At 38.1% G+C, this 14,197-nt stretch overlaps 1 protein-coding gene across 4 annotated transcripts in view; it reads right to left on the bottom strand.

Moving 5' to 3' along the window:
- Positions 1-262: 262 nt before the first annotated feature.
- RUNX3 (RUNX family transcription factor 3) overlaps positions 263-14,197 on the bottom strand; it is a 460,239-nt gene continuing 446,304 nt past the window's right edge. For 3 of the 4 annotated variants that reach the window (XM_085647821.1, XM_085647818.1, XM_085647819.1), the window contains one exon: positions 263-3,682. In XM_085647821.1, coding sequence (XP_085503947.1) covers positions 3,159-3,682 — 524 coding nt within the window. In that variant the 3' untranslated portion in view covers positions 263-3,158. The remainder of the gene's footprint in view (positions 3,683-14,197) is intronic. The other variant, XM_085647820.1, reaches the window with a different exon arrangement.

The following is a 14,197-nucleotide window of genomic DNA, read 5'->3' as shown; positions in this document are numbered from 1 at the left end:
CACAGGTTTAGAAGTAGTTTGGCTATGTGGAATTACGAGTGTTGGAATTCTACCTAGAGATACCGCTACTATTAAAAAGGAGCAAGGAAAGAGTACTGTGAAAGTACACCAGTGGTGGAGACGTACTATATAATTGACAGTTAAAAACAATGGTAACAAGCAAATACAATCACATGTCCTCCGCAAAGGGTAAAAAAAGGATAAAAAATTATAACTTCTTTTTTACATTTGATGCAAAATAAAAAGAACTGAGTGACAATTGTTTATTCCCACAACCACACATTTATTATTTCACTTAGGAATTTATTTAATGCATGAAAATTATTACACAAACTCTTAATTAAGCATAGTTGATAGAAATATCGATATTTTTAACACAAATGTTACTTTGCATGGCTTAAAAAATATTAACAAACCTATTCACAAAATAGGAGGACATAAATAAGAAATGTAGCAACAACAAATTATGGTGGAGGGTATCCCTAGGCGTAGACATCAAGTTCATTTGTCTTTCTTTACATAGCCACATTGTACGATCTCTTCTATATAACCGTACTTTTTGACAATAAAATTAATTTGTGAGTATAAATGTCTTTTTCCAAACCATGTGCTTTTCTGGACAATTTCTGATTCTAAATGTTGCTTTCTGCTATCTGTAAACGAAAGCGCTAAAGACATTTTCGTTGGATGCAATAACTCATTTGTATATTAGTATGAACGTGCAAACATAAACAGGCTTATCAGTTAAGTGCCAATCACGCCCAAGCCCTATAACAAATTGAGCATATCAAATAAGCAATCTATAGTGCAAAGCTAAATGTTGTTGCCCATTCTTGAAACTATTGTCATTAAATACATTAAGACAGGAATATTTAACACCTCAATATGACAATGTGTCATAATTTTTTTAATAATGTATACACCATAAATATTATTAAATTGTTCTTGACAATAGCAATGTTCTTTTATATCAGACTCAGTGGATCCCTGTTTATATATTTTTTTAAACTTTGGGAATGCTATCAAGTTGAAGAATTAAAGCAATGACTGTACAGTTGTACAAAAATACATTTGTGCATCATTCATATACAAATTTCTGGTGAAGAAAAAAGTTACTAAGTTAAACCATGTACTAAAGTGGTTATTGTACCTTCAAAGTCAACTTTATGCCTCAACTAATTTTACAATTTACAGCATATCTAATTTAGTAGCTCCCACAAGACTTCATAAAGAGTCCCTGGTGCATGTGGTGTTAAATCTGTGGTCTCACAGTTAACGTAGCAGGGGGTCCTACTAAATTTGGTGTTGGTGAATTAGTGGGGATTCTGGGTGATCCCTAATAATCTGCTGAGAATTGAGGAATGACCAAGAGAATAATCAGTTTCATGTCCGATTCCCTGTAATACCCAGTCGACCATGGGGTTTCCCCCAGAGATTTTACTTGCATTCTACGGAACCTGTAATTCCTGAGAAGGCTGGAAACTCTAATTGTCCACATCAGGAATTCAGTGATACCCTTAAAGAGACTCATATATGGATGTAAAACACCACAGTAGCTGAAACAATACAACTTGAGATGCTAACTTCAAAGGTACTTGATTAAAACGCTTACTACATCTTTCTTCACCTCCATGGTAAACAAACATGGACATAAAGCTTTAATAACATTTCACTTCTTTGTCATTGAAAGCAATGAAAGACTTTTGCTAACATACCTGTGCTGTATTTAAGAACAAGAACATAAACACTTCCAATTTGGTATACGTAATTGTGAGATTTGCTATGGTGTTCTAAAATCTCATTTAAAAATGCAGTAGACCTTTTAAGTGTGCCTCTTACTTGATGAATACTGATGTTGTACTTTAACAACGGAAACAACTAGTGCAAGTTTCAGACAGTCTACAAGTGGTGCTTCTACATTAGCATACTTGTATGATCTCCATGTCATTTTGGAGAAGGGTGCAATCTCACATGTAAGCAATAATACTTTGCCCTATTTCCTACGACTCTTTCTCAGGCTTAATACCGTTCATTGTTCTGCACTTAACAGTGTAACACTAACCAAATGTAGCAGTTAAGTCTGCTTCTAAGAGCTTTTTCAAATATCCATTTCCTGTAAAGTAATTTTGGAGTTACCAAAGGGGCATCAGTAGTTAGATTTCCAGCAGAACCATGTTGAATGGTTGCTTTTCAAGTGATGAAGTAGTTATGGCCCCATTACTGTACCTCGTTACTGAAGTAGCTGATATATCTATTATAGAAACATACTTGACACAAAGCTCCCTACGTCTTGCTGAACCTCGAAAAAGGAAATATTTTTTAAGTACAAATGCTTTTAATTCAGTGCTTTCCATTTTCATCTGAAATGCTCCGAAAAATATGAGGACAAACTCCTAAGTTAAATACTTAAACAATCACCACTTTCTTGTACCTCTGAAAACAATAATGGAAAAAACGAACATGTATTCAATCTAAAAGCCATAAGATTACTGGGCTATATCAACTACTATATTTACAAGTGCATATCACATATTGATTGTCTCAAATTCATTGCTACAAAAAATGTATCTTTTCAGACGTCACATAAAGTTTTTTTTCTGATTCTTAAAATATTTGAATACAGATGAAATCCATCGCGTTTTACAAACCATTGAGCTGCATTCAATATTTTAGTCTCGACAGATAGGCTGTGAATCTTCATTAACATATTTACATAAAAGGGTTATTTCTTTTCTGCATTTCTACTGGTACAGCGATTCTTATCAGTAATTGAAAAATACTGCAAAGTATAATCAATAACAGGCTCTCTCTTAGGTGGGGGTTAAAATGAGATGATTGTTTAACTTCAAACAATGTATGTACATGGGTAAGCTTAAATTCCAGATACATATGTTCATTAACATGTTCAAACTCAGTGGTGAGCAATTCGAGCCTATTGAATGCCACAGTACATCACAATAAGAATAACACCAGTCGTTTGTATGATTATGGTAATTCTGGCTCGTTCTGTCTGGAAAATGTAATATAAGAATGTTCTTTTGTCATTATATGACGTCATAACTATAATGTACAATGGTCATGGTAATAGATTTATTTTCACAATTTATACTACAAAATGCACACGAATAGAACGTTTGGTTGTCTATCGGTCTCTCTTATTAATACGGTCTCCAGACAGACTCGTCCATTCTTCCAGTGGTCGACATTGCTGTGGGTGAATTACTATGACTGCCATCTGCATCCACTCCATCATTCTGATTGGCCAGGTTGTGATTCATTAGGCTGTTTCCTGCCGCTGTACTTGTACAGGAAGAGAGCATTCTAGTTGGCGACCGTTCTCCCCCTGCAACCATAGAGAATTGGTATGATCCAGATGATGTACCATAGTACAAATGGTAGGGGGATGGGTTAGTCTGGAATGGCCCACTTTGGTTTTGAGTTGATCCAGGGTAGGGTGGAGGAAGGTAGGTGTGATGGAAACGGGAGGATGTGGGCATACCTGCCATGCTGATGCCACCTATGCCTGTCGTAGATGATGTTGCAGCGTATGGAAATGCAGCAGACATTGCCCCAGGATAATGCATTCGCGGATCAGGAAACCTGGTTTCCGTGAGGACAGGCAAACTTGAAAAGGATCGGTCAAACTGCCGTGGATCAGAGAATGGGCTGAGATCTGCTGTTCCTGTTAACAAAATAAGAAACATTTTCAGTCACAGCATGTAGTTCCAGAACTGTGTAGCACAGGCAATCTTATTTTGCAATTAAGTCTTTACTCGGTCGATGCTAATGATCCCACCGAGGCTTAGCATTTCAGTATTTTCAATGCCTATGATACTTAAGTTTTTGTTATACACAGGGGTGACCAAGTGGTTGTTGTATTGTTGTTTTTGTCCTAATACCAAATATTTAATCTGGTGTTTGGTTGAAGTGCACTACTGAGCAAAATTACTTTTTTCTTACTAGATTTCTAAACCTGTTAAACATACTTAATGCATCCAGAATAACACTCCTATACATATTTTCATGTTCTCATCTTCCTCTTGTGCTCATTGGCACAATGTGAGCAATTAATACACTAAAGCAAGAAAATACATGTATCAGTAAGTAACATGTGGATTTCCATTTGCAAATCAAAAAATAGGATTTTGAATCAACATTTGACAAATACCACTTTCCACTTTTTAGCTTTCAGTGGTAAAATCTAAACATATTCCGCTAAAGCAAACTACAAGAATTTTAACAGGTAATTTCATTTTGATTTCCTTGTCAGATATTTTTGTAGCATATGAATGGGGTCCAAGAGTAAATAAATAGCACTGCACATAGTAACAGGGGCAGTATGGAGAGATTTGGAGATGACCATGTTCAGTGTGATATTCTCCCACTGACCGCCAAACTCGTGGTCCGACTACAGGTGCAGCAGTGGCCGCACCACCATCACGGATACGGCAGTCCATAGGACCACCGCAGTCATAATTAGTCCCTAAGTAACACACCAAGACTCTCCACAGCTATAGCCAAAGCACTTATTGATGCTCCTCACACAAAAGATGGCCAACCTAGGATTAAGCAATCATATTCAGTGTATTTTGAAATTAGAAGATTTATAAAAATTAAATGAAAGTTATGGCAGCCCTGATCTGAAGGTTTAGGCTCTTAATGAGGAATTCCATTGATTCTCTTTCGTTTTAAAGACGTTTTATTCATTTTGGACTGTGGTAATGTTTTCAAAACTGAAAATATAATCTAAACCCAATGCGCAAAGGAGGCAACACTAGTTTAGTGCAGTCATGCAGGATGGTAGTGTAGCCCTAGTGGATAGTAGTTTAAGAAATCCCAGCAATCTTACACAGCATCGGCCACACCAAACATCCTCCCACTCCGCTCACCAGCCTAACTGAATTCCCAGAACCTCATCACAGAACTTCCGGACTGCTGAAAGCTGAACTTTCCAATACTACATTGGCTTGGTAGCGTTGAGTGGTAATGAGATTCTATGGTAATAGTGTGGTACAGGTCAGTAGTTGCACAGTGCTGAGCGTTTCAAAGTGGTACTAGGGATAATTGTCATGGAAGACATTTAGAGGTTGCTAGGGGTTGTAGCTGCGACACCTGGCTTGTCCCTTGGTGCCCCTGGCTTGGCCTTTGGGACCCCAAGACTCAGAGGTGGTAAAATCAGTGCCTGGAACATTGGAGCAACTCGTCCTAATGGACATTGTTTGGACTCCATTTTCCTGGTTTCCGGTCAAATAGTTTATTACACAAATAGTGAATTATGTTATTCACTTTTAGTGTAGTAAAAATGGAGTATAAGTGGGACTATGGCCCTAGATGACAGCTAAGATACGTAAGAAATACTTTTAAATGTACGATTGCCTGCCGGCGGAAAAGCGGCGGACGGTTTTTCCGTCCGCCGCGGTACCCCACGCCATGCTAATGTTGCGGGGGTAAATGTGCGTCCGGCGTGGTGTTTTGGCAGGTGGATTGCCACCGCCGGTCGGGCAGTGGCGATCCGCCCACCATGATAATAGGCCCCTAGGTGTCACATTTAGACACACAGCCATATAATAACGAGTCACATAAAACTAAAGAAATAACAGATGAAATAAGAAATTGATTTAAATCGGTGCTTACGCTACATCTCTTATCTCTTCTGCTTCACGCTAGAGCAGTAAAAAGATAAATTCTAAGAATCCAAACCTCCCTTCCTCCAGGAGTTCACTTTATAGTGTGTTTCTACATTTTAAATTTTTGCAGGGAGGCATTTTGTGGATTGAATAAATGCGAGCAGAGCCCTAACTTAAGCCTTTGCACAAAATTACGTCTGTGGTTGAATTAGCTGTCAACCTTGCATGTCACTACTCACTGAAATGAAAGACAAAAACAGTCCATAATACGCAGAATGTTAAAATATAATTTAAAAATATTGTTCTGGTGTATATATCCTATAATTACATTTTTTAGATTATATTTAGACACAAAGGGCCCGATTCATAAATGCAATTTAGACTTTAATTTGACTTTTTTTAGTACATTTCTGCAATTTACAAAATCCGAGTCTAAGTTACTGCTCTGCTAAAAGTTAGACCAGTACTACACATGGCAAATCACTGGTACTGCAACACCCACGCATAGAATATAATCGAGAACGGAATTTCAATAAAACCCCCTTTGGAGATAATGTTAAGATAAATGACTTAAAATAATTAGAAATATAAACAAATATAATTTTTGGTTGAAAAAACATATAAAATAGTACATATTTGTTTTGTACTTATAACACATTTTATTGACATATTTTGAATGTAAAGATTAATGTAACAATAACTTACATTAAAATATAACTACATTAACTCTGTACTTCACTTTCAATAATTGTTAATGCATAGTAAAAAAGTATTTCTTTCTTTAGTCGGGGATTTATTTTCTCATTTAAACTTAAGAAAAATATTTTTCCTTTAAATTAAAATATTTCCATTAATTCAAGATTTATTTCAAAATTAGGTTATGGTGCTGTAGCATTTCTTTTATTCAGTTCTACATTTTCAATAAAAATATAAAATACATTTGCATTAATATTTATTATAAAATGCTTTTCAATGTTTTTTTAGAGTTGCATTTTTTAAAAATGTTTCTATACTTTACCATTGGGAGCCTCCAAAGTTGGGGCAGACCTCTCTGCATGTTAAGTATAGAAGTAAATAAAGAAGTTTATTTAACTTGAAAATTAATATATATTTATCTTAAATAATAATGGAAATTATATACTTATTAAAATGTACAAAAACATTAACCATGGTACAACTGTGTTAACTTGAGTTTTGAAATAAATCTTTAATTAATGAAAATATATTAAATTGAATTAACATTATTTTTCTGAAGTTTAAATAAAAAATACATTTCCACCTAAAGAAAAAAAGCAGTTTTTTTATGCATTAGAATTTTTTTAAAGTTCTGTATAGAATGAATTTAAATTAATTTTGCTATATAATAATACCCGTAGTGTTGCAATATTTTTACAATTCAAAATAGGGCATTAAAATATATTCAAATTCAATAATAGATGAATAATGTTTATATTTTGTTATCATTAAATTACATATTTAGAGATTAACTATTTAAAATAATTTATTTTCATTTAGCATCATTTCCTATAGTGGTTTATCTTAATTCCCTACCTCCATTATTTGCTGAAGGAGGGTGTTGCAGTTCCAGTGGTTGGCCATGTGTGGTGCTTGACTTACTACTGTTTTTTTTTTTTTTTTTTAGTACTAACATAGACTCGGATTTTGTGAATAGCCAAAAGTAGCACACTTACACAGAAATGTAAAATACTCAAAAAAGAATAAGGTACCTTTGCGAATCAGACCCAAAATGTATATAAAATGATATTGTGACAACAATATTCTGATATGACACCTAAAAAAGGGCACAGTATTTCTGACCAACTTAATGAATGGTTCATAAAAATACTGGACCGTTCTTCACCCTAGCCATGGTTCTGGAGGCTGGCAAGTGTTACTGGGAGTAGTTGTGTGGTGCTAGTGAAAGTATTAGTGTGATATGGTCTGTTGTAGTGCTATTCTTAGCAAGGCTAGTGCTGAGCTCAAAGTGCGGCTCCGGGAGCTAATATTGAACTGCTCTCGTAGTGTGTTTTTGGGAGGTAGTAATACAGGGCTGTCAGGTTGTATTCTGGTGGTGGAAAGTGGTGGTGAGGCTGTGGTGGAAAGGGGTTACACAGTGTTTGAGGTGGTAGCACCTTCGTAAAGGTGGTAACTTAACGGTGTTAGGTGAAGTGCAATTGTGAGGGATGTAGTCATGGTGGGATCTGTGTTAGTGTGTCACAGTGAAATGGTGGGGGGTAGGTGTGCCATACTGAAGGTGCTTTTATGGCGGTGTGGGTAATAGTACAGTGGTGGATGGTGGCAGTTCTGTGAAGAAGGGTGTTAATGCAGTGATGGGATTATTATGCTGCTTTGGGGTGATAGAGCAGTGGTTCTAGTTGTTAGTACTGTGGGTTCTAACAACCAAAGATAATCAACAGGGATATACCCAAATTACCCTTTAATACCTGGCCATGGGACGTAGTTTTATACAATGACAAATGGTATAAAGGAAACAATACTAAGCAATTTTTGAGTAGAGCACATTTAATTACCCTCTCCAAAATTATTATTATTCACAACGAATATATCGAATATATCAAAATCTGTTTGTAACACACACAAACAATGGTGTCTATTCAAAGAGAAAGACAAACAAATGACATATATCACAATATATTGTACATCAAAATGAAAAGCAAACAAAAAACATATAACAATAACCCTGAAGAAATTATTCACAATAGTGTCCCCCCTATACTTCTGGGCGAACCCCTTAGAGGTAGTCGAAGTGAAACACCCTATTGATAGGGAGGTAAGCGCTTTCCTTTGAACAGTCACATGCAGTGGACTTATTTTGGCTAGGAGAGATGGGCACTCCACTCATTCCACCCCCTCACTCATTTCTTTCAGGTTCTGTACCCGGGGCGCTGTAATATAATTAGCGCAATAGATCGCTCTATCCCGGTCTTTAGGATCAAGTAAGTAGTCGATGTGGGCTGTGCATGGTTTGGTAATTCTTGAGCACTCTTTCTTGTATTGTGGTTCTAAGGTTCGACTTATTATCATTTTCACAGGGATTTAGTGGTAGTTGACCCACTAATGTTTTCTTCCTTTGTTGAGCACGGCACTTTCTGAAAGATTTACACTTGAAGCGGTAGATGGTCTATGTGCTTGGCTTTTTGTTTTTTGTGTATTTTTTGTGTAGTACTCGTGCATGTTCATTTATTTGGTAGATTGGGCAGTCACTACTATCAGCCAGCATGCTCCACACAGAGTAGAAGGATTAGAGTAATGGTGTGGTATGGTGTTTCATTTTTATTTTCGTATTGTATAACCCCTGTCCTGAAGAGGCCTAAGAAGAAAAGACTGAAACGTGGTCACGGCGACACTTTTAAGGAGGATACATTGGATTTATAGTGATCTTTGGAATTGTGTTGTGTTACACTAGAGCTAGGCCAACTAGTATACAAGCCTTAAAGTGTTTCACTTCGACTACCTCTAAGTGGTTCGCCCAGAAGTTTAGGGGGGACACTAGTGTGAATAATTTCTTTAGGGTTATTGTTATATGTTTTTTGTTTGCTTTTCATTTTGATGTGCAATATATTGTGATATATGTCATTTGTTTGTCTTTCTCTTTGAATAAGCGTCATTGCTTCTGTGTGTTACAAACAGATTTTGATATATTCGTTGTGAATAATAATAATTTTGGAGAGGGTAATTAAATGTGCTCTACTCAAAAATTGCTTAGTATTGTTTCCCTTATACCATTTTTCATTGTATAAAAGTACTGTGGGTGCATCAAGTAGTACTATTATATGGCTCCTGTGCAATAGTCGTGGAGTTTGTGATTTAGTGGCAGCACTAGAAGGAATAATAGTTGTCCTTTCATGAATCACAACCATCCCAGTGTCAACTGCAGGTAGTAGCGACAGCTTCATTTCTGTTACTCCATGTGCTTAACTCTAGCATTTCTATCATTCTAGGAAGGGGCTTTTTCTAGTGGAGCCAGATAGGGAGGGAGATGCAGTCCCACCAATCAGAAAGCTGAAACGTGACCGAACAATTTAAAGTCTGATATAGTTGAATGCTTGGCAGATTTATAGTAGGTACTCATGGAAACGTTATGTCTGCAGAAACTGTGTCAGTCTCCAGCAAGACCTAAAAAGAATGTCTTGTCGAATTTGCACAACTACATAAAAGTACTAAAAGCAAGTCTAAATTAAGTGAATGTATGTTACTTTGAGTGTAATTGGGCCAAGACAATTTAGTGATGGATAGTTCAGTGGTCTCTACTGGAGAAAAGACACTCAGTGACCCGCTGAAGGAAAGGCAGAATGCCTAGGAATGCTTTGTATAAAGCTGCACTTCTTGACAGCTGGGACATTTACGTTGCGCTCGTTTATAAATATAACTAACATATTTGTGTATAGAGACTATGCTACATCCTTCAAATATTTGCAAACACATAACAATTTGAAGTAGCCTCTCATTAGACACGATTCAACCTCATGCACTCCCTCCCCCATTTGCAGGAAAGCACAGTTGTTGCAGAGCCTTATACAAATTCAATATATTCCAAAACTCAGACTTAAGAACACAGGGTAAATGTACTAACTTTTGAACAAATGGGGTTGCTTCACTGAGTTGAATCAAAAGGAGAGAGAAAACAGAGCCATAACTTAAATGATATAGGGGCACATGCATCACGCATTTTACTGGTCGCAAACGGGCCGATTCGCAGAATTGGCCCATGTGCGACAGGTAAAATGACTTTTCCAATGCATCAAAGGCATTGTATTCGTAAAATAGGTCATAGCAATTTTTGCGATTACCTAATTTGCGAATGCATTTAAGGAATCGCAATATGCAATTCCCTAAATTTGATGTATGTCGTATTTCCAAAATGCAAATTTACATTTAGGAACCGCATATTACCATCAACTTAAAGTTGATGGTAATTTGTGAAACCTTTGAAAAATGCACACAAGTGCATTTTTTCAACTTTGGGGACATTGGGGGCCCGTAGCTGGCCCCCTTCCTTCCTGGCCCTAAACTGTGGGCAATAGGGCTACATATCCCTGCACCATGGTGCCTGTCACGTAGTGCAGGGATATGTAAAGTGTCCCTATTTTGCATAACGGCAGGGGCTGCAGTCAGCAGCGCCCGCTGCAATGCAAAATATAGGCATTGCGACCGCCATGGTGGCGGTTGCATCGTAATGCTTACTACGGGACCGCCGACAGGTTGTCGGACTGTTTCGATTCCCGATACATAGTTCTTTAAATGCACCTGGTGTCAAATGTCAAATGTTCTTGTTAACCGCACATATCACCGGGGAGGTCTCATGGCGCTGGGCAGAACTTCAGTAGGAAGATGATATAATAATCAGTTTACTGGGGAAAGAGCCAAGTTTTTAATTCTCTTCGAAAGCAACTATATTCGACTATGGATAGACGATGAGATGGTAGCTCATTCCAAAGCTTAGGGGCCAGATAAGAAAATGATCGACCACCGTTTCGGGATGTTCGAATACGTGGTAAGACAAGGTGGAGTTTGGTGCTGGATCTTAAGGGTCTGCCGGGCATGTATCATTGGAGTTTCTTACCTAGATATCTAGGGCCGGTGTCATACAGGATCTTATGAGTGAGGCACAGAATTTTAAAATGTCCTCTCTGCCGCACCGGTAGCCAATGGAGAGTTTTAAGGTTGGGAGCAGAGGGCGATCTGGGTGGGAGATATAGAATGAGTCTGGCCGCGGTATTCTGAAGAATCTGGAGCTTGGAAAGCAGATCTTCATTGAGTGCAACCAGCAGTGCATTCCCATAATCCAGGCGACTGATAATAAGACCTTGCACCAGAGGTTTCCTGGCTTCAATGGGTAACCATTTGAAAATTCTGCGGAGCTTACGCATGATGGGTTTTCATGGACAGTGTGTTATCAATGGTTATTCCAAGGTTGCGCACTGCTTGCTTGGGAGATGGACATGGTCCCAATTCCGAAGGCCACCAGTCATAAGACCGGTGTTCCTCCGCTCTACCAAACAGAATAATCTCGGTCTTGCTGCCATTAAGTTGTAATTTATGCCTTCCCATCCAATCACTCACATGGACCATACAGTTTTTAAAACGGGATTTTGTGTCCACGTAATCTGGACCAAAGGTGATAAGTAATTGAGTGTCATCAGCGTATGACACTGTTTCAAAACCATATGATCTAATGATCTAATGATACCTGCCAACGGTGTTAAGTAGAGATTAAACAGGATAGGGCTGAGGATGGAGCCCTGTGGGACACCTACACTTACTGGTCGACTGCACGAGGATATAGAGTCAATAAGGACGGTAGTTGAGCAGTCCGTTAAATAGTTCTCCAGCCATTCCAGTGCCTTCCCCGTGATTCCCACCTCCCATAGTCGCTGTTTCAGGATGCTATGGAAGATGGTATCAAAGGCCGCGGATAGGTCCAGAAGGACCCTCATTGCAGATTCTTTTTTATCCAGTGCAAGCCTGATATTATCGGTGATCTCTACAACCACAGTTTCCATGCTATGAGCTGCACGGATACCGGATTGGGAAGGGTCAAGGAGGCCATGGTTCTCAAGGTGGGCAGTAAGGCGTTTATTAACTAGATGTTCTAGTACCTTCCCAAAATAAGGTAACAATGAGATGGGACGATAATTAACAGATAGACAGGGGTCTGCTGTAGGTTTTTTAAGAATAGGCTTAACTAGGGCATTTTTCCATCGAGTAGGGACCCTGGCTTGTTCCAATGACATATTAAAGATTTCTTCCACAGGAGAACCTGATTTAGGCCTCCTAGCACTTCATTAACTGTTAGGGGTTCAAATTCCAACAGCAGAGGCACATCGTTAGATTCTGGCTGTAGAGGTGGAAAGAACAGGCTGCTAATCTGCTGATGAGGATCAGTGTTGCTTTGGGGAAAAGATCAGTAGATGGTTCTAACTTTATCATCAAAAAAAGAAGATACAGAGTCTACCCATTTTGGTGTAGGAAGGATAGAAAACTGCTCTACATGGGGAGATACATGGGGAGAGGTAAACTTTTTCAGTATTTTATAGAGCTCTTTACTGGTGTGCATTTGCAAAACATCTTGGAGTCACTTCCGTCCTTTTTCCAGCCGCCTCAAATTGTTTGGCTCTGGTGTAAGTCCATGCCCAACAACCTTCCATGAAATACTGTTAGGGAGAAAGATTTCCTTGACATCAAATTGATGTTTTCTTCTGAACCTTTTGAAAAGCAAACCTGGACAACTTGTTTGGATTTGGCTTTTCCTTTGTTTCTCATTTTCACAGATTTCTTCTGTGAATATCATTGAAAGCACTTGATAGGAAACAGCTTTTGAAGCCAATTGAATACATATGTTTCAGTAAATGTAAAGGTTTCAATTGGTATTGTATGTGAGAGTGGTAGGAAGAGGAAGACGAATGCACATTGCCTGGATAACCACAAATAATTACATTTCCACTCAGACATACAATGTGGGGAAAATTAACTAACACTTTGCACCGGATTTGTGTCCCAAAAGTGACATAGTGTTGCGGAAAGATATATTTTACAACACAAATCCTCATTTATGTTAGAAAGTTGTCTATATTAAGGCACATTAGCATTATGTGCTACTTTACGCTACTTTGCATCAAGGCGGTGTACCATGGGTGGTACATGGGCATTCCAATTAAACGACTAACGTCTTTTTTCACCAAATCCCTATGTACTAACAGTACAGTAGGTAGACAGGGATTGTAGCCCAAAAATTACACCTCCTTGAGGCGGGTGTGACAGTGGAGTAACTTTTAAAAATCTCAAAATGTTTCCAACTTTGCTCGTATGCTGCACTTTACAGCACACATACTAAGTGAGAATAGTATTGTATTAAAGCATAGTTTTTGTGCTGGGAGTGTCCCCATCTACAACAAAACCTATGTTTGACAATACGCACATACCAACTCACAATGGTACAAGGGCGCATGGGTTGGCGCAAGGCAGCCTAAAATTGCACCAGTGCTGCGGGTTAAAAAAACAGCACTAAGGGGCACATGCTTCAAGGTAATTATTTGCAATTAACAAATAGCGAATTTTCAGAATTTGCTTTTTGGTAATCGCAAATGCCTATGCATGAAGGATGCGTACATATTTTTTTGCGAATGCTTAACATTCCCCACTAGTGAATTGCTAATTGCGATTCGCTATTAGGGAATGCATTCACAATTTGCGATTACCTATTAAGTAATTGCAAGGGTGCTAGGGGGCCTAAGGCCTCCCTGATGCACCCCCAAAAAAGGTAAGTGTGCACATGTGGCACACACATGCCCTCAGGGCATGTGTGTGCGCCACATGGCACTTTGAAAAATGCACTTGTGTGCATTTTTCAAACCCCATTGTTATCACCCCCTATGTTTTACATAATGAAAGGAGCAGTTCCTATTATAAAAACAGTTTAGGATTGCTCTTGACCAGAACTTCTTGTTTTTATAAGTAAGAGTTGCATGTCAGAATATTGAGGACAAAAATATTGTGCTAAAAAGATATAGTAGCCAGAATATCAACTAGCAAAATATTGTGAAGGTAAG

The sequence above is a fragment of the Triturus cristatus genome, chromosome 3_2 (genome assembly GCF_964204655.1).
Source record: "Triturus cristatus chromosome 3_2, aTriCri1.1, whole genome shotgun sequence".
NCBI classification, from domain to species: Eukaryota; Metazoa; Chordata; class Amphibia; order Caudata; family Salamandridae; genus Triturus; species Triturus cristatus.
The sequence above is the reverse complement of the archived record's forward strand: the minus strand, read 5'-3'. Positions and strand labels throughout refer to the sequence as shown.